Source organism: Rhipicephalus sanguineus, chromosome 4 (genome assembly GCF_013339695.2).
Source record: "Rhipicephalus sanguineus isolate Rsan-2018 chromosome 4, BIME_Rsan_1.4, whole genome shotgun sequence".
In the NCBI taxonomy this organism is placed as follows: domain Eukaryota; kingdom Metazoa; phylum Arthropoda; class Arachnida; order Ixodida; family Ixodidae; genus Rhipicephalus; species Rhipicephalus sanguineus.
Window position 1 is genome coordinate 27,496,460 of NC_051179.1, and position 24,912 is coordinate 27,521,371.

Consider the following 24,912-nt stretch of genomic DNA (forward strand, 5'->3'; position numbering starts at 1 on the left):
AAAACTATATAAAACATTTTATAGGGGTTTCGTGGGTTACACCGTGAGGCATTCGCGAAAACTCGGCGGGTATGCACCACTAAAGGCGCATATGCGCCAAACAGCTCCTAGCGTAGCATAGGATATCAAGGGATGGGAAAGGGATGTGACAGTGAGGAGGAGTGATTTGAGCACGAGGGGGAAGGAGAGCAGGAGGGGAGAGGGTAAAGCGTGTATGCGCCACAGAAAGTGGGTATGTGCCAAGCAGCTCCTTGCATATCATGTAGCCATGTACAGTATAGTATAGCAAGGGTGAGGAGGAGTGATGTATGGTAGAGGAGGAGCGGAGAGAGTACAGCATAGCATACGCAAGGGGTGGGAAAGGGAAGTGCGGGTGAGGGAAATGAGGAGGGGAACGCCACCAACTCCGCTGTTTCGCGATGTTGCTGAAGCTGTGGTCGGATTTGGTTTCCATTGCAATGCTGACTTCGCGATACCGGTACGATGCCGCTATGCACTGAAATGCCGGTCACAAATGAAGTTGTGCTATCGTGCTACTCGCTTCTGGTCACCTACCTGTGACTTCTCTCTCTATGCGGGCATGCCTTCAGCTTCCGGCTTCCGGCCAACCTCCATGCGTGTTATGAAGTACTTCCCTCTTCCCTTCCCATCGCTCTCCACCCTCCTCCATCCGTGCGAGGCAAAGCGAGACTGTCGGCAGCTTTGGCAATGGTGCACAGTCGGATAATTAAAATTCGTGGCTTCTAAGCGACAAGATGAGCACGGCATGCATTGACGACCTTCCTGAAGTTGTGCTGGAGTACATATTCTGCTACCTTTCGCCATACAGAGACTTCAAGTCGTGCAGACTAGTCAACAAAGCTTGGTACGCTCACGCCAAAGGTAGGTCCGATATGTTGTTCGGTTTCCATTTCAACGGGAGATTATCGATGTTTACTGTCGCGGTTCTCACCTTCTCGCCAATCGCACGAGTTATCTCTGCGACATGAGTCTTAGTTAACTGTTTTTACACATCTTGATTGCGACGTGGTCTCTTCCGCAAACGGCAACTGTTCGCCTCTGCTTGACAGGAAAACATCGCTTCTATTACTCGCAGCATTTGTATTCTCGCCCTCTGGTACGAGACTGGATCAGTAAATACCTCTAAATAACTCTCATTTAATAGTGACACATATTTTTGAAAGTACACGATTCGGAAGGGTCGTATTTGCGGAACGGTTTTTGTTTCGTGGTTGCGTTTGCGACTGTGATGCTGCTTCTGCATGAGGAACGCGCTAATTTACACAGGAACGTTTATTTTCTCGCTGACAAATGTTCACACGTTTAGTTGAGCGCGAAATCGCACATGGTCGCACTAGAAGATAAGCAAGAAATGGGACAAATAGGTTGCGAAACATTGCTGTTTACAAAGCTACGTGAAAAGGTATCCTCGATGTGCGATTTCTCGCGTAGTGTGCGCGATTTCACAGATTCTGTTTCATTATACTCTCACACGCATCCTTTCGTCATTTCAGCGGCAGAACGCAAGCTACGCAGGGACTTCCTAAATTCTGTGTCACTCCAAAATGTTGTCTGGTGCCAAAAGCCAACAGAGTCGGGGCCCACCATTTCGAAGCGCTACTCGCATAGCGCCTGTGTGCTCGGGGACTCGATGTACGTTTTCGGTGGTTGTACGATAGCGAATACAACTTTCAACGACCTTTGGCGCCTTGACCTGGCTACCCGGAGGTGGATTCGGCCTCTGACAATGGGTAAGAAATTGCCTCTGCTTTAAGACGGGATACATATGGGGGCTAATACAAGAGTACACTTGCATGAAGCAAGGATATGACATCAGATGATGTTTATTCAAGAAACTACTGAGAGATGAGAGTAAACAAAAATGCATAAAGTGTCCTGTCATCTTTTTCGTATGTCTATAACTTATACTACCCCACGGGGTGCTCAGTTGAGGAAAAAGAAAGATTGTGGATTACAACAGCCATGTAAAAAAAAACAAAAAAAAAAAAAACCTTGCACCAGCATCATTCAACGTCCTTTTATTTGCTGTTCTTTACACTTCAACTAACACTTGATCATTTTCTAGTACTACCCTGTCTGACAATAGCTCCTGTTTGCTAATGCCAGGGGAAAAATGGAAGGAATGTCTTTTAGGAAGGTAAAGCTATATTAATGCAGAGTGCTACACATCATTATTCTCTCTGCCGTGTGATTTGTCCCAATTCATGCATCGAAGCTAACTGCATCGTCAGGCGACTCAGGGCTGCCTCCTCAGCTCCTCGGTCGAGATAAACTTTTGACACAAAAGGGATGCTATCGCTTTAGGCAGTGCATACAGAATTCGTGGTATACATCGCATTTTCTTCGTGATCCTCTTGTCTAGGTTCGGACTTCAAGGACTGCGTTTCCCAGCTGTAAGCGAAACTTGGCTGATATCATCATCTCTCTTTGATTTTTATTGTATACGAGTACAAGAAAGACTTAGTTGGTGTCATGAAAAGTGCACGCAGCGTGATCCATCATGTAGCAATAGTTTCCTTATCCACTTAGCAGTACTTGTTGCACTGCTCTAGGGCAGCGCAAAATACACTAATCAGTCCGTAAGCATGGAAATGTTGGGGAGCATTTCCTGCACATGTATTGTAGGATGCTAATACAGGGAAATATTTGATGCGTTCACATCACTGGGTGCCATGTCTTTGTCATGAAGTTGGAATTAAAAGAATTCTGGCTGTTATTGCTAATGAGCAATTTTTTTTTCATTAAAAAATTATGTAAAGTAGCTTTGAAATCATTTGTGCTGCTCTACATTGAAATCATGTCTTTTTTTATGTTTCTTTTATGCAATGTCTGCTGCTGTTCTTTGCTGTTCTGTTGCCTGCAGTGCACTGAAGACTGACAATTTTCAATAGTGTGGCAGTGTTGTAGCAATAATGTTTCAATGTGTATTCAGATGAGTAATTGTATGTGTGTAATGACGGTGCTTGGCTTTGATGCCTCTGTAAAACCATAAGTGCTGGTGTCGATTACTCTTCAGGTACCTACCCTCCACCCAAAGCATGTGCGTCCCTTGTGCCGTACAAGGAAAACCTGCTACTTTTCGGGGGTTGGACACATACATCTCCATACCCGTTACATCAGGTACATCCTTTTCCTTAGTACAGGGATGGAAGTGCTGCTGCAATTGCTCCAAACTGCTCCAAAAGAGAAATGCTGCTGCATGCCGCCACAAAGTGTGATTTTTGTTAGTAACTGCTCCGAACCTGCTCCGAAATGGCACTGAGAAAATGGAGGTGAGGAACTAAACTAAACAGTATGACCGACTGGCAAGCCCTAAAGAAACCAAAAACAATCTGTATACTATCATCCTAGTATGCTAGTATGCAGCTTTATCGACTCAGATCTCACTTATGCATTAAGAACTGGCATATCAAGCATTTAGCCCGTTTAGGTTTTCTTTTTTTTCAGTTCTACGTGCAGGCTATTTTTGTGAAATGTGAAAATGACCAAGGTTGTATTTTAAATATGTAGCTCATATTATGGTACATTTGATAACCAATCATCTTTTTAATTGTTCGTTTCTTCCAATTTACGTTGATTATTGTCTGTGAAATATCTTTCATAATAAATATTAATATTTATGAGATGCTTCAGTGATGCTTTGAACTCCAGGAGGTACGGCGTACTTTGCAATCTGCTCCGAAAACACCAATAGCTGCTCCAAAATAGCATTTTTTCTGCTATGGGAACATTTATGGCTGCTCCAAAGCGGTACTTTTTCTGCTCTGAAATCTGCTCCATAAAGTAAAGTCACTTCCATCGCTGTTTGTAACTTGCACAACCACATACAGTGGAATCTCATTGATACGTTTTTCATGGGAACCGGGAAATAAAAGGTATTATGCACAAATAGTATTAACCAGAGAGGTTAAAAAAAGGAGGAAAACATACATACTCCGTCAGCAACTCAGTTTTATTGAGCTCCATTGAAGTAGCTGGTCAATTTCCTCTTTTCTCTTTTTAACGTGTAGGAGTGAATTCTTCTGAAAAGTAAAAAGAAGAAGCTGCAGTCTGCTCACGCAGCCCTGCATTCGCGACTAAGCTATGAAGTGTGTCCAAGTGTTCGAGTCTGTCACTCGCTCTTGGCAGCAATCTTTTTGCTGCAAAACCAATGCTGCTGGGGCCTCAGTGGCTCTACAACGTGCACATTGTGACTTGTTGGAACGCAGTTTGAGCTAGTATACTGAAAAAAAAAAAAAATCTAGGATTTCTAAATATATTGGTCAAGATCCACTTTCGCGGTCGTATTATCCAATTTCAGGCGAAAATGTGATCGTATTAAATCCATAAAAATGCATTATTTCCAAGAGACGTTGGCTGGGAATAAGGTAAATGAAACACGTATTAGGCCAAAAAACGTATTGTGCAGAATCATATCAGTGAGATTCCACTGTATTTGGCTTGCAACATTATGCATTTGTGTGGCATATGGAAGAGCTGAGCATTTGCATCATCCCGCAGGCTTGGCGCATCTTCCGCCACCTGCACGTCTACAACTGCAGTGCCAACCGGTGGACCCAGGTGAGCACAGTCGGTGGCTGTCCATCCATGGCAGGCCACTCAGCCACCATGCAAGGCCACCTCATGGTGGTCTTTGGCGGTTTGCACTGCGCCAACCCGGTTGGGCCGTTTTCCAGGTACGTTATCAAGGTTTTTAGCATGCTACCATGGTGACAACTGGTGAACAGAGTTTAGTTCGCACCCTGTCTGTATATACCTGTGTGTTCTTTTCGTGCGTCCTTCTTTGTGTTTGAGCAGTGTGCTGCAAGTGTCGACTGTGCACAACCAACTAGCCCTTACTTTGGCTGTTCTAGCTAGCAGCTCACTCATTTCACAAACACGACCGTTTTAGCGAGCAAAGTGACCTCCTTCGTGCGGCTATAGCTTCAACGCAAACTTTGTGGTAAAAGCACAACATGTACAAACCTCCACCCTCAAGAGATAAGTGCACGTGCACGAGCAACAACGCCCTGTAGGTCAAAGTACAGCACAGAGGCGCACATCTCAAGTCCGGCGAAAGACGAGCGGGGCTATGACCTGTAAAGCGTGTCCTTTGTGCCATCTCATAGGTGATAGCGAGCAAGCCTTTGCCATGCTGAAGCGCCTCAGAGCTCTGCGTAGCGCCAGCAGTAAATGTTGTATATGAATACTAGCTCACTCTTAGTATACTGGAGAACATATGCTGCGTGGTGGAGTTGTCTAACGCATCACGCTGAGGAGCAAGGGGTCACAGGATCGAATCCCTGGTTGCGCGCTTTGTAAAAATTTTCTTCTGAACTATATTCATACCTGTACATATACAGAATGGCAAGGCAACCCCGATGGCAAAAACCCGCCAAGATTGTGCACATAATTGCCACATAAAATTGATTTTACGCTAGATTGTGGCTCTGTTGCTGGGCCAACTTAGATGTTTAGTGTCAACCAGTACTCTGTGAGAGCTGTTGGCACTGAAAGCTCTCTGAGAAACATGATGGTAATTTTGGCTTAATGTAACACATTTATTTTCCTCTCAAGCAGCTTTATTTTAATGTGTTCTTTTAATAAGTTATGTGGTCCGAGCACATTCTTATGGTGACTGCAAGTATCCAGGGATTTGCAAGGTTTGCACTTGATTTGTGCTAGATTGAGGCGTGACCTTTGTTGACACACTTGAGGTGCAACTGGCACTGCAGTGATGGTTAAATGGGACAGAAAATGGCTGTTCATGAGGCCTCTAATATAAACTGCTCCAAGTTTGTTTTGCTGTGTACATATTTTGTTATATATATTCTTCATGTTGGGTGGCTAAATTTTTTTAATCTCAGTGTCGCACTGTCTAGGTGCATAAAATGCTGTTGCTTATTGCTGTGGTCCTCAAATAAAGAATCTGACGGATCTTCCTCAATACCTTGTTTTCATTGTTTGCACTGGCACTGCCCATCCTTATACCGACACTTATACCGGCGCTTATACCGACACCATTCTCTGCGGTTACTGCTCAGCCTATGTAGGGCACCTTTAGTGGGGACTGTAAAGATAGCTGGCTTGAATTCATAGCCTGCTTCAATGTCAGTCTCACGGCGACAGGTGTTAAGTGCACTTCACCCAACTTTTGTGACATCTGTCGCAGTTATCACGTTTAGTGTGTTCGTGTTTTTTTGGCAGTTGCAGTTGCCAGGAAAGTAAACTCTGTCTCTACAGTCTCTGTGACATGGAAACCATCATGGTGCCAATGTTGGCATTGTTGTTGCACCATGATTGTTTTGCCCCGCCATTGTCATTCTTGTGATTGTTCAACCAGCGATTACTATTATAAATACATATACGTATTATATTTGCTACGGCACTTAATTATGGCTTTCGTTTGAGCGACGTTCTGCTTTTTGGCAGTTGACTTTGGCCTGTTTTGCCTCGTGCAATCTTAAATTGCAGTACCGTTATTCCGAATGGCTCAGAATGAATGGGTGCATTCTGCACTCAAGAGACTGGGTTGATACGGATAAAAAAATTCTATTCTTAGTCAACTTGTCTCGCATTTGCCTTGCCTTCTTAAGAGGGCAGATGGCAGATTGACAGTGTTTGAGTACTAAGTGCTGTGACCTGTTTTGTGGATGGACTTGCAGTTCCAACGACATCTGGGTCCTGGACCTACAGAGTTACGTGTGGAGCAAGCAAAGGACAACTTCACCAAAGCCATGGCCTCGTTATGGCCATTCACAAGTTAGTGTTGTTCCTCTTTTTTTTTTTTGCATTGCCTCAGAGATGCTTGGAGGGTACGTTCGTGTCTGTAGACGTAAAGTCAACAAATTCCAAACAAACTTCTTTGTTGGCTGTTGGAGTCTACGAAGCTGCTCTGCTGGTGATAAGGCAGTGAAAGTGATGCTCTTGAATAACTGCAATGATAGCCTCTGTGTTACTGTTTTGCCAAGGTACAAAGTTTTGCTAGTTTCACTTCCAGCAAAAAAAATATAGAAGGGTAGCAAAATGTGGTTTGGAAGTTTGCAGGTCTAGAGTGCATCTCTGGTTAACTAGACTATTCTAAGAGAGGCCTTTGTGCTGCAAATGTTTGGCCTGTTAAACGAAAAAAAGGGTTCTTTAATTTATAGCGGGGCTATCGTTGCTTAAAGTAGATTGCCTAGAAGCAGATGACTTTGTACTTGTAAGCCTAGTTTGTCTTTGGAATTTGTTGTTTCAGATTACTTTGGACGAAAAACACATTCTTGTGGTTGGAGGCTGCGGGGGCCCTAACATGGTATGTACACAATGCTGTGACCATGGTCATCTGCATCAGCTTGGGTAATTTAGGCGTTGCCATTTTTTGCAGTAGAGCACATAGTTACGCTGAAGAAGCCCAACTGGTAGCGTTATTATTTCTCGGAGATCTCTTGCCAAGCCAGGTTTCTGTGTCCAACTGCTGCAAAGTTGCCCAGTGTATACGTAATGAGGAGACCTAAATAAATCTAAATTAAATTAAATTAAATAACTATAAATGCTGTTTTACGTTCTGCATGGTAGTTTGGGGGAATATGGAAGCCTGAAGTAATTAAAGTGAATGTTTCGACATGGGAAACTTGTCTTCTTCACAGTAGCTCTAAAAAAAAAAGTTCTATATTTGATGTAACTGTTTGTACAGTACTGATGGATTGAAACGCAGGAGCTAAGTAATGCACATTTCAATGCCAGCATTTACAGCTTGTGTCATTATTGTCATATTGGCATAATTTTGACTTGAAACACTTGCATCAGAGCCTACATTACCTCTAGCAGCCAGATTTGCAGCAACACGATGCAGTTATCATGGGCAATTGCTCATAGTAGTCATTAACAAAAAAAAAAAAAAGAAGAAAAAAGAAAAAAAATGTCACGTTTCAGTTTGTGAGTACTGTACATTTATACTATAGTTAAAAATATTGTAATCTTCGCACATTTTTTGTGGCTCTAGTGAGATTTCTTTGAATCGGAAATATTTTTTTTTCTCTTTTGCCTCGCATCTTCTTCACTTGCAGCTTTTGAATGATGTCTGGTTGTTGGAAATTTTTGACGACCCCGAAAAGCCATGGAGCTGGAAGGAAGTCACGGTGACGAACAAGGAGCATGCGGCACCACAGCTCTCGTTTCATCCTGCATGCAAGGTCAGGAGCATGCAAGAACCCATGATACCTAATGACATTGTTTCTTTACGTTACTTGATGTCGCTTGACGTCGGTTGAAGCTTCTCCAGTGATAGTTTCACTTTGAGGCATGGGCATCGGCGGGCAGGATTTTGTCTTGGGGGGCACAAAGCCATGTTGCATCACAGCTAGGGGGGTGTGATGGTGTGGCATGGCGGGGGGGGGGGGGGGAGGGGGGGGTCAAGTGCCCCTTCTGCACCCCCCTACCAACACCCATGCTTTGAGGAATGTACTAATGTGCACAAGAATGACAGGAATTCCAATAAGCTAAAGTAAAGAGGAGGCAGTCTTTTCACCGAAGCTCTATTCTTTCGTGCTGTGAGCATAGGAAGAATGCAACGTTCAGAAGTTAGCAATGGTAATTGAAGCAGTGCTGTTAGATGGGCTTTTTTTTTTACTGGTTATCAGTGGCAAATTAAATGGTACGTAAGAATATGCAGATACGTCACAAAGAGCTGGCTAAAAAGAATTGTAAGTGATGATTTTATCCAGGGCTAGTTGTTTGCTAAATTCTTGATTCATGTTGCCAGTGCAAACTTAAATGGGACACAGAGCTAGCTTGAAATGTCTCCTTGTTTGATGAGTTTATTCATATTTACAGAAGGAGATTAGTGAACACAATATGACGAGCAAGGTGGGGAGGGTCGGAAATGCATTTAAATGAAGTTGAATGTCAGCATCTTTCTTGTCTGTGTTTCAGACATTGTCTTTACTTTAATTTCTTGCCCTTTGGTCTTTTTCGAGTACGTAAAGATACATCTCTGCCTTTTGTCTTTGTGTCCCATTATTATAATTTTACACTTGTGGATTCAATTACAGTTCTTTCCAGCGTTCTTGGTGTCTACATTTCCTTGTTGTGTCATTTATTTTAGCACTAGTTATCACATAACTTATCATTTGCCCTCAGTGTCCCTGTAACTATTGCTCTTGCAATCCTGAATTCCTCTTTTGCAGGTCGGTGATCGGGTAGTTGTGCTGAGCAAATCACAGCGAGCGTATGCCTCACCTTCTGGGTTGCACCCTGCCGGATTGATGCGAGTGCGGCAAGCGCAACGTGTGTGGGTGCCTCCGATTGAACAGCCAGCCAGGTAGGAGAACCTGAAAGCTGATTTCTTCTTTGCCATCATTATTATTGTCACTTATACTTGCAGAGAAGTTTTTTCTGTCAGTGTAACTACAGTTTGAACTGATCTGGTTATTATTACGTTGTAACTGAGTCACTGCAATTGAGAAGAGAGAAAGGAATAAATGATACGAAGGGGCTTATCTTAAGTTGTTCTTTTTTTAGGCAACAAGTAGTTATTTGCTGATGAAAACAGATTCGCATCACCATTGTCAATGGTTTTGTTAAAAATTATTGAATATTTAGGCGAACGCTAAAATATCATTTTTGAGAATGTGGTGTTCATGCAGTAGTGATGCACTCTATCTGTCTGAGCTGAAAGTACATAATGTGGATGACGCGGTGTTAAGTGTAATGCAGCAGAGCTGGATTGATGGGTTAAATATAACCACACTGTGGTGCAATGAGCGATACTACACTGACTTTGTTAATGCATGTACTACCGTACGTTACTTTGCAAGAAGGTGAGGGTTTTGCAAGCAAGGATAGGAAACATTAAACATTTCAAAAACTGTCAAACATTGAACAAAGTCATGTATGGCACTTGGAAATTCCAGTCGCTGTTGTTGAGTACACTTGTGGTACATGTGCTGTTACTGCAACAAAGTCCGAATTACTGGATTTTAAAAATTATTCATTAACTTGATATAAGAGTCTTTTTGGCAGTATGCAAAACTATTTTTTTCATCACATTTCCATGGAACGCATCATGCTAGCTAGCAGATAAGGTGTCGTGATGCTAAGCACAAGGATGCAGGTTCAATTCCCGGCAATAGTGGCCACTTTTTGATGGGGTAGAAAGCAAGGACACCCATGTTCTTTGATGTAGTTGCATGTTGAAGAACCCCGGATCGTCAGAATTAATATATGGTCCCCCACTACAGCATGCCTAACAATCATATGTCACGTAAAACCCCATAAATTAGTATTACTTTCCTGTGGTGTTTCGCTTGAGTGTAGAAACTAAGAGGACGCCATAACTAAGTCAGCATTCTCATTGTTCGTGAGGAATATAGCGCCAGAGCAAAAAATTTGACACTGCCCACAGTAATGTTGAAACGAGTTGTGCAAAGCTCTGGCTAGTGAGTTCACCACTCTTTGACCAAAGGCACTGAGCATCGGTGGTGTTCTTCCTTCCAGTGTGTTGTGCATTTGAAAAAGTAACCTAATAGGAAAAAATGTTAAGGAGCTCCAGCTTGAAAGTATTGCTCGAGCTCTATTGCACACACCTGTGCTCTGATATTCTGATGTTTATGGATGGCCATGTACACTTAATGCTTATAAAGTTTTATCAACATATGTCCTTACGGTTTCATCCAAGAAGCAATTACGATGCTGGATGCCATGCTGCTACCCGACAGCTGTTACATTACCACCGATGCGAATGACTTTATCCGGCTCGCAGGCGCAGCTCGCAAGCTTGCACTCGAGCGAATCCTTTAATTATGAGGACATAAAGATCTTCTTGGAACTCACAACTTTTTAATGTGTCCTCATTACTTGTTGTAGCAACATCTTGGCCTTTCAGTCGAGAGGAAATCACATATCTCATTTGTCTTGTTATGCTTCCAGGCCTCCGCCGTGTGATAATCAGCGGGATGCATGTGTCAACGGAACCCGAGGTGTTCTAAAGAGGCCTCTCGAGTCACCGCCTTCATCATCTTCCTCCACATCTACCTCGACTACACTTAGCCAGCCCTCCACACCGCAGCAGAGCCCACCAGATTTTGCTCTTCCCGGTCAGTGCCTCTTCGGTGTTTCTTGTCAACATGCTCACCTACCAAACCATTGAGACAGCTAAAAATGTAAGCTGATGGGCTAAATGTATGGGATAAGACAGGGAGGCAACAGTGAAAGGCATTTTTAGTAGGTTGTTTGATCATTTTGTCAAGAACAGTGCGAAATTTTGGGCAAGGACAAAACGAAGGCGAAAAATGTAAGATGAGCATGTTTGATAATCCCATAAACTCAAGAGATGAAGTCGGGATTGGAAGACGTGTATGCATCTTTGAACATATGGTTTTGTCAGCCTGCATCTGTCGTGAGCAAAAGCTTGTAGTACATATTAGGGGCGAAGCTCCTTAAAGCGGCACCCGTTCGTCCCTCGTAGTCGTAGTGCGTAACCAGTCGTAACGCTAGTACCAGATCTTGACCTCCAAGGTGGTGCCGGTGGGAGATTTTTCCTGTGCGTTGTTGAACAATAAAAAATTCGCAGCGTGCACGTTAACTAAAAGCCGAATTCTTCTGTCTCTCATTCCCCATTAGCAGCCATTGGCATGTTCCAGTAGGAAACGTTAGTAGAAGTAGAAGTGTAAGTGTTGGCTAAAAGCCGACTTCTTCTGTCTCTCATTCCCATTAGCAGCCATTGTTTACCTCTAATGTAGTGCCTGGTGAGATTTCTCCTGTGCGTGATTAAACAATAAAAATTTTGTTCAAAACGCCGTTGATTGATGAAATAAACCAACGAAAGACGCCAGATGTTTTGTAAAAGCAAAACGAAAGAACGCCAGATGTTTCTAAAGCAAAACGAAAAGACGCCAGCTGCTTAACGAAAGACGCCAGATGTTTTCTAAAGCAATGGTTTTCTAAACAATGAAAATTCACAGCGTACATGTAAAATTAACCCTTTGCGGTCCGTTGTCGGGCAGCGCCCGACAACGCAACACGGCCGTAGCGGTCCGCTGTCGGGCCCCGCCCGACAAGGGTGTTCGTGGTTTAAATTTTGCTGTTTTCTCACCGCGAGTCGCGCGCATTTTTTGTATACATGAAGGGCCATCTCTTGAGGAATAAGTGAGCTTTGTTTGTTGAGGTTTTACTTTTTTGACACTAGGGTGCAGCACTATGATCAGCACGGGGCCTAGAGCGTACCCACTCGCGCGCGCGGTTCGCTGAGAAGCATGGCCACGTTTTCACCGCGTGCGTTTTACGGCGGTGCTTTTAGCGAAAGCGAGGATGACTTTAGTGAGGAAGAGAATTACGTGCCTCCACCAGACAGTGATGACAGTGATTCGACAGAAGTGAGTGACGAAGACGACGACGGCGGCGGTGGAAACCTGCAGTAATAACCCTGGCCTGCACACAGGGGAATGCTTTGAGCGGTATCATACGTTGCCCAAATATCACTAAAAGAGTTGCCTGCAGAATGCAGGAGCAAAAATAAATATCCTGTGCGTTTCTCTTCCACAGCTTGTGTTTTTATTCGCGGCGCCAGAAACTGGTGAAATAGTTTCGGACCGCTAGAGCCGGAAAGTGGGTAAAGGTTTTGGACCGCAAAGGGTTAAAGTGAGCTGCAAGTCGTCATGACTCTAATCGAACCTTTAGTATAAACGCGCCCGATCTCACGTCGGTGATGATGTACTGGGCAGAATTCACGGAAGATTCACGGTTTACCAATGAACCTCCGCAGCTTCGCCCACTCATCATCATTCACTCCGTGGATATGCTGTGATTTTTTTCTGACCTCTTTCACCTTGAAATGTGGTTGCAGCTTTTGATATCCAGCATTCATCCTGTGCACTTCATGTTGTTTCCTTTCTCTTAATGACGCGTAGTCACATTATTTTGCGATGCCTATAACCAACTTGTCCAGATTTCAGCAACAGTAGCTTGTTCATATCTTTTTCAATTCCAGAACATGTTTACAACTGTCGTTGCCTGACATTTGTACTGTGCATTTTGTGTTTGTGTTTTGTGTCTTTGCTGGTGATGTAACCATGTGTCTTACTGACTGTAACTAGCTTTCCAAGCTTTCAGCCGCAGTATTTCACCAGTACAGTCGAACACGGATATATCGAACCCACATATATCCTATTTTCGGCTATATCGAACTCGTAAATTATCCCCTTGAAAATCCTCTGTAAAAGTATAGAAATTCGCACGTTTATATCGAGCGGTATTTTTACCTGCCATTGGATATATCGAACACCGCGCGAGCTGGAAGGCGCGCTTCGGCACTCGCTGCGCCCCACGACCTTTGCGGCACCGCGCCTCCGCCGACACCCGATACGCTCGAAAAACGTGAGGGCGAGAGGGCTCAGACTGTACTCCTGTTGGGCGCATTCTCCAACTTGCGGAACGGCTTTTTTTTTTTCTTTTTTTTATCTCTCTCTTTCTCATGCTTTCTCCGCGTTACCGTTGTCTCGGAGAGCAGGAACGAAGTAGCCGGTGGCCTCCTCCTTTCGCCTTTTCTTTTCTTTTTTTAGAGCAGGAACGAAGGAGCCGGCAGCTTCCTCCTTTCGCCTTTTTTTTTGTTGTTGCTGTTTTGCGAGTTTTGATCAGCCAACCACAGCCCACGCCTTTCGTATTTGCCAACCACAGCTCGCGCCTTTCGTACATTGCTGCTGCCCTCGCAGGTAGCCCGGGCGCCCGGGTAGCCATCGCCGCCATCGTGACTGATTGCGGAGTCCACTTCCGTGATTTGTCGCATACCACCGCATTCCTCTTTTGCGTGCGTGCTGTGCAAAGGCGCTGCGGACTGCTTGAATTTTCGACTTCTCGTGTAGCAGTGGCCAGCGTCAAGAAGTGCAAGAACCTTGACTTTGCGACGAAGTTCAAAGCCATACAGTGTATTGAGGCGGGCGAAAAAAGTTCAGTGGTGGTGGATGACATCGGGATACCACGGAGCACGCTGAGCACCTTGTTGAAGAACAAGGCAGATATCAAGGCAAAGGCTGCAGAGCAGCGAACGTCAGGAGCCGGTTGTGTGCACGCTCCTGCGACGACGAGCGCATAGACGACACGTTTCGCGAGTTGCCATCCCTCTTCCCGGCTGCCGTACCACCCGAAGTGTCTGCGGACGATTTCGTGGAAGCGGACTGCAATGTTGAGGCTGTTGCGAGCCTCGCTGACGAGGACATAGTAGCTGCAGTTGCAGGGACCCAGGATGTCCAGGCCGACAGCTCAAGTGGCGACGAAGATCGTCCGGACGAGGCGGCAGCTGCACGCGCGTACTCCGCCGCTGAAGTGGCGGCAGCGTTCGGCTTGATTTGCCGTTGTTGCGGTGACATGGAGTTAATCGGGCTGTCGCATGTGGACAGCTAAGATAAGCGATTTTTTTTTCGCGCAAATAAAACATTCTGTTGCATCGTGTGTGCGTCATTCTTGAAATTAGTCGTCATTCTTGAATGCGTCGATTGTAGGTGATCGTCCGCCACTGGTAAGGTCTCAGGACCTGTATTTTTTTATATCGAATTTTTCGTATATCGAACTAATTCGCGATTCCCTTCAAGTTCGATATATCCATGTTCGACTGTATATTCCTACTGTTAGCAGTGTCCTTAAGGTAGTGGAAGACTGAATTGGAATATGAACTTAAAAGACAGTTCTTTGCGCGTAATGATGCTGATCCTGTGTGTTTCGTGTTTCAGAACCGTCTGTGAAGTACCAGCTTTTAAAGGGGTCATGAACCACTTTTCAAAGTAATGGTCTAATGACTTTAGTATCGGAGTTTACTGCCTCCTGAATCGATTGCCGCAAAAATTTCTCGAATCCGTCAAGAATCAGCGGAGTTACGGAGGTTTGGCGCACGCTCTCAGCGCTTTCTTTCTTTTCTCGTGCCGACGAGCGCACTGGAAGCTAGACAGGGAGGGATGGCACGGGGGTAAGAAGATACGTCAGCGCACGTCATGTAATGCGATCGCTCTCCCGCTGTGATTCGCACGCGCGAGTGCGGCTACCTTGTTAAGTTAGCAGACTGAGGAGCGCGGCACGGCCAAGTGGTGGCACCCCGTGGCAAGAAGCACATCTCATCCGGCTGTCGGCTAATAAGCATGTTATGTCTCCGCGACATCAACGTGCAGACGCCCCGCCCACCGACGAGAGTGAGAACCGGCCTCTGTTTGAAAAGAGGGCGCCTGAGGAAACGGCAACTTCGCGCTCCGCTTGTGGCCTTTACGCGGCGCGCACGAATGAAATATTTTGCAGAGCAGTTCATAGTCGTGTCAGCTTTCCGCAGGTTGTGTTTTTTCAACAAGCCCAAGGGGTGCTTCATGACCCCTTTAAGCAAAGCTGCTGGCCACCATCACTAGGCACTTCAAGCTAAAGACGCTGAATTCGTTGCAACTGATTTGGTGTGTCTTTATACGGTTGAGGGAAATTGACATAGTAGGTTGGAGTGACGTGCATGAAGCATCCAAGTCTAAAGCTCGTTAAACATTCACTACGTTGTTTCTTCATCTGCATCTCTGGTTTCTTTCACTTACTTGGTGGGTTTGCAACTTAAATATAGTATCTCGCATTCGTATGTGTCATAAGCATTTGTGGAAGTGTCTTCCATGCAGGCTCATCTACAGCCAGCAGTTCAAGCTGCGATGAAGAAGACGAGACGAGTGACGACGTGGCACGGAGGTTGTCCTCTAAGAAGACGGCCATGTCCACAGTTGGCAGTGCTCGCCCATCAGTGCGCCCCAATGCCCGGCACAATCGGCAGAGGCAGCTAGAGCTACTCGACCGTATGGAGCAGAGGCTCAAGGCCCTTAGAGCTGGAGGGTGAGTTCGCTTTGCTTTTTTTGCTCATTGATCCATATCTATACACTCTGATGCAGACTGATGTTGTACAAATTTGTGAACCATCTATTTAAGTGCCATGCTCTTGTCTGTGATGCAGATGGACTTCTTATTCTTGTTTTCTTTAGTGTGTCAACTTTCATTTTTTTTAATCTACCCTATTTCTTCTATGTTGTCTCCTCTTTATCACTCTTTCTCCCCTCCCTTGTTGTACATGCTATTAATGACCCATGTTTTATCCATCTTTCGGTGTACCTGCGCGTTTCTAGAGCAGGTAGATGTGCCTTCCTGATGGCACTTGCTGGCTAGCTCTCTTTCTGTCTTCCCTCTGCGATCATTTTAATGTATACAAACACAGCAAGACAAGGTTTCCTTTGCGCAGGGCATCGTCTGTGCCAGTGCGTAGGCGGCCATCCTTGCCCGTGTGCCCCATGCGGCTCTACGTGCTGGACGTCAGTCAGGTGGCTCAGGCAGGCAAGGCATCGTGGTTGCCGCTGCTGCCACAGGCAGCTGCGACCAGCACTTCCTCCATGGTCGAAGAAGTGATCCTGTACTCGCTGGTGCTGGGACGCGGGGAGTTGATCCTCTTTGGCGGCATCCAGGTGAGCTTGCCGAGAAGGCTTTTGTAGTAAGCCTTTGGAGTAATGAAGCAGGCTCTGTTGTTGCATTACGTAAGGCCTCCGGAAGAGCTTGGTGGCTAAGATGTTGCGCTGCTAAGCTCGAGGATGCAGGTTCATCTCACGGCCACGACAGCCACATTTGTATGAGAGCATGCCTGCCATTGTAGCTGAGTAGTAAAGCATCGCACCTGGGGCAACGAGAGCAACAACGCTGTTGCTTTGAATGAAACAAGTCCCATTGTCAAAACATTTGCTAGAGCCTTCGACACTTCTTGTTTGACCAACACTGAACACATCAGGTCTTCATTTTCCTGCCAATCTCCTTCTTATTTGAGAAATGTGTGTAGCAGATTAAGCATTCTGTCTGTTCCGATCTACTTTTCAGCTCACTGGCAAAGCTGAGTATTGTAGTGGAAGTCATGAAAAAAAAAAAAATCTAAAGGGGAGAATATGTTTTCCAGCCAGTGGTTTGTTCTGTGAGGTCATTTGCGGTTATTGGAGGGAGTAGCTATTTACTACCAATTGGAATTGTGTAGGTAAGTCTCATAGCTTTTAATATTGTGATGTTCAAGTCCTGTGCATTTTGATTTGTCCTTGCCAGGCCCACATAAGAGCTTCACTCATTCTGCAGGCCAGTCTAATTCATATTGCATTGAAAAACACAGTGATTGAGGCTAAATCGAATTCGCAATACTAGAGCTGTGCGAATAGCAAAATTTTGGGTGCGAAGCGAATTCGAATAGTGAAGTGTGAGTGCGAATCGAATCGAATATTTTTCGAATATTTCTAGAATATTTTTCGAATACTTCGAAGCGAAATTGCAGAAAAAAATGTAAGAGAGGATTCCTAAGCATATTCTTATGAGATAGCAACATGAAAGTGTTTCTTTTCGCTAGGTTGATGAAGCACTGGCGGGATGGTGTTTCATAGTTGCCTTATCAAGAATGAGGCAATGTAGAGGCCGAATTCTATTTATGTACATGATTTGGTGCCGCCAGAGTTTTGCTGACAACACTTTACACGTGATAGGCAAAGATGCCATTTCCTCAGCCTCTCCTCCTCTTTCAACTTCTGTGGTAGCTCAACTGATGTGTCGGACAAGGGTGTGCTCCCTTCAAGTCCGGAGTTCCAAATCTGCCTCGTAGACGTCGATATATAAGAACATCTGAAATTTTGGATGCTAAAAACCTTCGGCTTCTGATTTTTTGGACTTCCTGCCTACATTTCAGGCCCAAAACAGCATTAATTGAGCCCCTACCTCTGCCACATCTTTCATCTCCACGTTGGAACCAGCGTTTTCTTGAGTTCGTGCACTTTCTACCATAGCAGAGCTTGAAAGGCAGCTTTTCTGCTGTACCGGGGTGTGATGAGGTGAAGCACATGGAAAATCTAGGGACCAGTTCTAATCGGACGTTGACTTTGTCTTGGCAAAGTTCAACCGTAGCAGAGTTTGAAAGGCAGCTTTTCCGTAATATTTTGGTGTGATGAGGTTAAGCATATTGAAAATCTAGGGACTACTTCCAATCGGACGTTGACTGTGTCTTGGCAAAGTTCGACCGTAACGGAGCTTAAAAGGCAGCTTTGCCGCAATACCGGGGTGTGATGAGGTGAAGCATATTGAAAATTTAGGGACCACTTCCAATTGGACGTTGACAGCGTCTTGGCAAAGTTCGACCGTAACGGAGCTTGACAGGCAGCTTTGCCGCAGTACGAGGGTGTAATGAGGTGAAGCATATTGAAAATTTGAAGGGGTTACTTACAATCTGACGTTGACTGTATTTGTTTTTGGGAAGTTCGAATAGTTCGAATAGTAAAATTTCAGTGCGAATCGAATCGAATAGCAAACACTATTCGAAAAATATTCGAAATTTCGAATATTCGCACACCCCTACGCAATACACATGCTTTGCCCATTTTGATGTCCACAGAAAGACCTCGTCAACAAGCAGGAGGACACCGACGGCACTTCCGAGGTCGTCTCGAGCTCTCTGCACTTCATCACATCCAAGAGGGACGTCATATGAGTGCTTCACATGCCCCTCCTCCCGCCGGGGTGGCTCCAACGATGCTCGTTTTGTCGTTTTGCTTGCACGTGCAGTTTTTTGTTGGGAGTTACCGGCACGTTCCTTCTTGTCCCGGTCGTCAGCCAACCAAGCGGTGTGCTGCGTGCGTTCACAGTTTTCTGTTTCCCGGGAACGCTCGCAGCTCCGTATTTTGGAGAGGGAGCCGAAAAGCAGATGTGATTTTTTTTTGTTGTTGTTACGTGTGCACTGTCGATAAAGGTAACATTGTACAGTGTCAAGCTTTTATTGGGCTCTCCGCGGAGCCCTGCTTGCCGCGTCAAGTGAGAACGAAAGCAACCATCGCGAAGACACTGCCGCATGCATGCCAAGAAATTTCTTGTGCAGAGTTCTCAGGCTCCGAAATATCTTTAAGAAGGTGTTCACGAGGAAGAAAAAAAAAAAGTTTTTGGGACAGCATGAGAGCAAAGTGCACGAAAGAAAGATGTGGCTGATAGAAGTTGACTTGTAGTTTTGTTGTGTCCCTTTGATGTGTTCCTTTTCTCTTCCAACTTTTTAAACCAGATATGAAAGATGCAATCTTTTTCAAGTGCTATCTAACTATTGTGGATAACACGTTGTAGAAGAATGTATATGTAGATGCAAATGTGTGAGGAGTCAAAATAACCAAAGCCACGATCTGGGCTACCAGGTGCAGCTTAAACAAAAGCACCAGTGAAGTGTTGAACACCGCGTAACACCCTGTGCTGTGATTCAGTGCGAATGTGTCGTTTTAAATGCACCTCTGGTTTGCAATGTGCTTTTATGTTTCTAACTTGTTACTAAGCTGATACGCACAATGTTATAATGTGTGATGCTTCAAGATGCTTGTGCAGGCATTGAAGCCTGTCATCAAGGCAGCTACAGATATGTGAAATGCCAGTGTAATGTGTTTGAATGAATATTTAGCTTCAGTGATGAAGCCATCGATTGAGTCTTTTGCTCAGGTTTAGACACAGACTTCAGGGTCTACGAGATGCGCTACTCAATGTTGACACCTAGCTCTTCCATGTAAACACACAAGGTGCTTTTTGCGGCAGTTTTTCACGCTTCCTTCGCATAACACCAGTTGTACAGCGCATGCCATGCAACATTGAACTATATGTAAAATTAGCTCCCCCTCACTGCATATTTGTTTTCTATCTTGCTAAAAAATCAACTGGCGTAAATGCACCATGCTGTGATTTTGGAGATCTTGCTAATCCTTTCTTGGGCTGGCTAATTTTGTTCATTTAAAAAAGAAATTGCGTTGCTTTTAGTGTTGAAGGTACAGTTAAACCTTGATGTAATGAACTTCAATGCAATGAAATCGTCAGTGTGACATTGTTTTGCTTTACATGACCTACTGTCCACAGTGTACATATCTCAGTAAAGGTATGTTTACCCACAGTTTAAATGTAACAATGTTTTCCCACTGTTGCAAGGGAATACAGGGGCACTGCGTGGACATTGTGTTGTGGGAGCTTTTGGAGCCCTGGTTTACTGAAAGTTACTTCCGTTACCCGCTCAATGCTTTATTTTCATCACATAGCCCAAAGCTGTGTGATGGAAATAAAGCTGCTGGTGTTCCTATGTTTACAGTACTATGTATATGTATGAAACACAGTCTGTTTGTGATCTGTGCACATTCAGGACAGTGTGTAGTGGAGGCGCCTGCAGAGAGCTGTGTACTTGCATTGTATGTACGCTCTCAACACTGATGTACACAGGGGAAGCACAACAGGGTTAGCTATGAAGCAAATGAATAAATATTTCGTGTAGGTGCTGAGGTTCGATAGTTTGAGAATGAGGCTCGAACACTCAGCTGCTGAAACAACCAAGACAGATGAGTTCATACTGAAATAGGAGATGAAAGAGTGTGCTACAGTATTGACAATTATCTGTGCGATTCAGCCACATATACTATTGCCTTAAGTATACGTGTGTGAGCTGAGCAAAAGCGGAAATTTTGATAATTTCTTTTTGAAGTGGCAGCTAGCAGATTATTTTGTACCTTAGTTGTGATTATCAGGTTGTTGCATTGATGTGATGGGAATGTTAATGTAAAACAGCTATCCAGAACACAGGTGTGCTGTGTTTATGTGTTGCACTAACTTGTTTTCTTGCCAAGACCTTTTATTATTGATGTCAAACACTAATTTGTTGTTGTAGTCACTGAAAAATAGTAACTGCTTATAGTATTTTAATATTGGCCGCCGCGTTAGTACAGTGGTATCGGCGCTCAACACCCAAAAGTTGTGGGTTCCATACCGGCCGCTGCAGTGTCACATTTTGATGGAGGTGAAATGCTAGATGCCCATGTACTTAGTTTAGGTTCATATAAAGAGCCCCAGCTGGTTGAAATTGCCGGAGACCTCCACTATGGTGTGACTCATAATCATATTGCATATCGTGGCTTTGGCACGTAAAATGCCAGATGTTATTGCTATTAGTAAAGTTGGTGTCACGGCGAAATGAGTAGTGCACGAAACATGGTCTCATCTTAAATTATTGTTACAGATGTAAGACTGGAACGTCATCCACACTTTTCACCACGAAGTGTTTCAAAATGCTACTAAACACAGTACATGTAATGTGGATTCTGTTAATTATCCATTTTTGTTCCAAGGCTTTCTTGTACGTTGCATTGAGGAGTAGTTCTTTCTCCATACATGTTCCATCACATCTGGCCATGTGCCGTGTCTGTTAAACATCTGTAACCGAACTAACATCGCACGTGCTGTATTACTTCATGCCGAAAGTGACGCCAGAGCTTTAGATCAGTTACGATTGTTTGCAGAACATTATAAACAAATGTGGTGCTTGTTGTTAGACTTTACTTGGAACACGAAACAGTGGCTGCCAGCTAAGACGTCTTTCCTTTACTGCTCTCCCCGAAATTCACTGCCAGTAGCATTAGGTGGAGTTTATTGACGAGATGAAATGTTAGTGCTCATCAATTTTGTTGACTCGGGAGACGAGATTTCAAGCATGTGGTACGTAGTTCAGTTACGTTGAACGGGCAGTGAAGCGCTGTGGAAATGAGGGGAGTTTTATGATAAAAGTAAGAACAGACCAAGAAACTGGGACAAACACTGAAGGACACCCGACGCTTGGTGTGCCGTTCTTTGTATGTCCCTGTTTCTTGTGCTGTTCATATTTTTAACGTGGATGACCATCACGCCTAAGTCTCCGCCTTTCATAGTTTTATGAGAGCAAATATCTTTCGTCCACCAGAACTTACTAGCATGATGCTACATGAGCAATCCGAATGGGCTCCTGTGTCCTATGTGAGGGAAGCTTTCCAGTTGAAAAAGAATGCAATTTGGTCTGGAGATTGAATCCCATACCGCTGCCCTTCTGAAGCAATCATCATGGCAGCTCTACTCTCCAAGAAGCTAGCAGATGGTAGGGTGACAGTGAATCGACAGCTCTGGATGTGCAGGCACATTAAAGAAGCAACTGCACTCTTTGGAAATGCTCAATGTTTAATTAAAACTTTTTGTGGAAGCAGAACCGACATCCGCCCAGAATTAGCACGCCTGAAATTAGCACCTTACTGCCTAGCAGTGTTCGTATGTTAGCTGGAAAGTCACTTAAATTAGTTACTTTTTAGTAACCTTAACTACAACTTTACTTTTTTATGGAGTGTTTGTGACTTTTCATACTATTTTTAGTGCAGTAAATAGCCAATAATGTTTCTCCATGAGATTCTTTGCAAACATTTGGCTAAGCCTAATGCATTGGCCTCCTTTTTATTCCTAAGGGAAAATATGTGTCACTACTAAAGACATACGAGGCACTTATTTGCAGATCATTTGGTTTGTGAAACCTTTATTCTTTCTAGGCAAGCAGCAATCTTGAGACTCAGCCCTGCTTTAGAAAGTCGTGAGATAATAAACCACTGAATCACCACTGATGGAAACAATTCAAAGGTTCAGTTTTTTTTAATATTAAGACAAACTTCTAGAAACAATTAAGGTGTAGAAGCAAGAATAGGTCCAAGCAAGTTGTTGCCACTCAGCCAGTTTCCACTAAAGATGGGAGTGTTTTGGCCTGTAACCTGATGAATTTGTCTAAAACAAAGTTACAAACACTGCTGAATAGCAACAGAGTATCTGCAGCGGCCTTTGTAGACAATGGATAATGATACCTTTCAGAATTACAGATAGGTGGGCAAGTTGGTTTGGGTTCATAGTGATGGAAAGGCAGCGCTAGAACGAACACGAAAGGGACGAGAAGAAGAAGATGGTTGTGAGTACAGCGCATGTCCAGTCTTCTTATCGTTAGTTTTGTATTCATTCTAGCACTGCCTTTCCATCATTATGAATCAGCCCCATTTCATCCTCCAGACAGTCGCCTCTGGACTAAACTTTCTCAGGAATTAAAGTTCCTTTTGTTTTCCCCCTAATTATTGTGCCTGCCTACGACCTCCACAAAATGTCGCAGGCTGTTTGTTGTGCCAGGTTCTAAAATTGCTGGAGTGGTGGCTTGATACCAAGATTGGCTTCGAAGAAGAGCCCCGCCAGCTGAAGTTCATTCGCAGCTCAACTGTACACTCAAACCTCATTATAACAAAGTCGCATCTGCCACGAAAATAACTTCGTTATATCCGAAAATTCGTTATAAACGTTTATTTTTAACACTGTAGCTATGGCAGGACTATTCTTCATTTACTTCGTTATAACCGATAATTCGTTATATCCGTGTTCGTTATAACGAGGTTTGAGTGTACTTGCTTTTTGACTGCAAGGCCTAGGAGGATTGAAGAAAGTGAAAACTTGTTGTTTGTGCCCAAAATATTACTTGTGTCTTATCTTTTGGCTAAGTATTGATGCGATTTTCCAGAATATTGCCGAGACATTAAAGTTTCAACCTAAAGCCAATCGTGAGGCAGTGGAACTCCAGCTTCACTTTTTCGTCATCTCCACTCTACCAAACTAGCACATTGTTGCTAGTACGCATATTGTCTTGGTTGAAGGGCAACGCGCTAAACTGGCTAACGAATAACACCATTGTAGTATAGCACGTTGTTGGGCTAGTTGGTGCATTGCCATTAAAGAAATATATATCCAGGCAAAAACGGGCAAATGTAGTAAACGGTAAAGAAGACGGGGAAAGCTGCTAGCTGCTTTTCTGTCTTCACAGTTTCACGTGTTCGCTTTTGGCTGAATATATATTTCCTTAATGGAATAATGGTACATGTAGTTTTTTTTTTTCCAAAGACATACAAGACTTGCAAGTTATTGTTGGTTGACATACTGTGTGTGCGTTAGATTAGCCCTCTGGGTATCATGTCTAAAACTTTCCACGTTTCTACTATCTTCTAGATATTGTGTACAGACTCCTGGAATGTTTGTGTCATAATCTAACAAAACGTTTTGTGTTAGAAACTGTATATTTCTCTGAATGCAGTTTGTCATTTTTTTCATGGCTGCCTCTTGTACATTTGTCTTCTAAAATGTTTTTGCCACCTCTGGATTGTACTTTTGCAGCATAACAGGAAATATTTTCTTAAAGACTGCTTACATGCTTTCAATTGCTATGTTGCACCATGAGCAATCAATCCGTGAAAAAAAAAGGTCATTGTTCTTGTGTATGCTCATTGCTTTTCCATCAGAAAGCACCGAGCATGTATGGCATAACGTCTAGCATAAGTACGGCTGAAAAGCTGCAAAATTTTTGGAGTGTGTGACCAGGCTGGTGCGCATGCAGTTCTTGAACTCTTGACGTGGCAGAAAGGAAAAATATAGGAGGAAGCTCTTCAAGTTAGTTGGCTCTCGCTAGCCAACTTCCTTCGATACTGTTAAGTCTTCCAGAGTTCCCTTGCCAAGAGCTTTCACTTGCATCGAATCCTTGGAAACTGCACTGTGTGTGGCTTGCCTTAGTTTGTGGAAGGTTCGAGTACTACAGCTTTCCGCTTTGCCTGAACACCTACTTGGTGTTGTAGTGGCAACATTATCTCCGGAGTGTCCTCATGATTAGACATGCATTGTAACTTTCAAGTAGTGTAACAGTAGTACTACTAGCAAACAACTAACCCAGAGCCATCATGTAATTGGGCACTGTTCCCAATAATCTTTTGCTTTGTGTATTTTATTAAGGAACTCATTCCTGCTTTTTCTTTTGTTCTTTCTTCGTGTTTGTAAACATAGGGGATTGTACTAGCCAGCAGCTGCAATGATTTACGTTGTGAAAAAGAAAACCTATGTGGCAAAAAAAGTCATTGTATAAAGTCCCTAACGGTGCACACAAGCTGTATAAAATTTTGGGCATTGATGTGTGTAATAAGTATTAACAAAATAAAATGATTAAATTTGCGACCATATAGCAGTGTGTTCTCTTGTCCAATATTCGGACATGCCAGTCTTGCAACTTTAGTAAGCCAGCTTAATTACTTAAACATGTTACAC

General features: G+C 43.9%; 1 protein-coding gene across 1 annotated transcript; it reads left to right on the forward strand.

Annotated features, from left to right (window-relative positions):
- The first annotated feature begins 639 nt into the window (after positions 1–639).
- Positions 640–24,820, forward strand: LOC119389674 (F-box only protein 42). The gene is made up of 12 exons (XM_037657036.2): positions 640–882; positions 1,515–1,751; positions 3,038–3,141; positions 4,522–4,697; positions 6,666–6,762; positions 7,238–7,294; positions 8,049–8,174; positions 9,168–9,301; positions 10,909–11,075; positions 15,615–15,822; positions 16,223–16,442; positions 18,389–24,820. The coding sequence occupies exons 1-12, from the start codon at positions 756–758 to the stop codon at positions 18,482–18,484; spliced, it is 1,749 nt and encodes a 582-aa protein (XP_037512964.1). The 5' UTR covers positions 640–755; the 3' UTR covers positions 18,485–24,820.
- Positions 24,821–24,912: the final 92 nt, after the last annotated feature.

Bases quoted from the DNA above. Each gene is read 5' to 3' on its own strand.
- LOC119389674 (XM_037657036.2), top strand. From the start codon at position 756: ATGAGCACGGCATGCATTGACGACCTTCCTGAAGTTGTGCTGGAGTAC. The intron at 6,763-7,237 runs GTTAGTGTTGTT...TTGTTGTTTCAG, and splicing joins CTCGTTATGGCCATTCACAA to ATTACTTTGGACGAAAAACA. The intron at 8,175-9,167 runs GTCAGGAGCATG...CCTCTTTTGCAG, and splicing joins CGTTTCATCCTGCATGCAAG to GTCGGTGATCGGGTAGTTGT.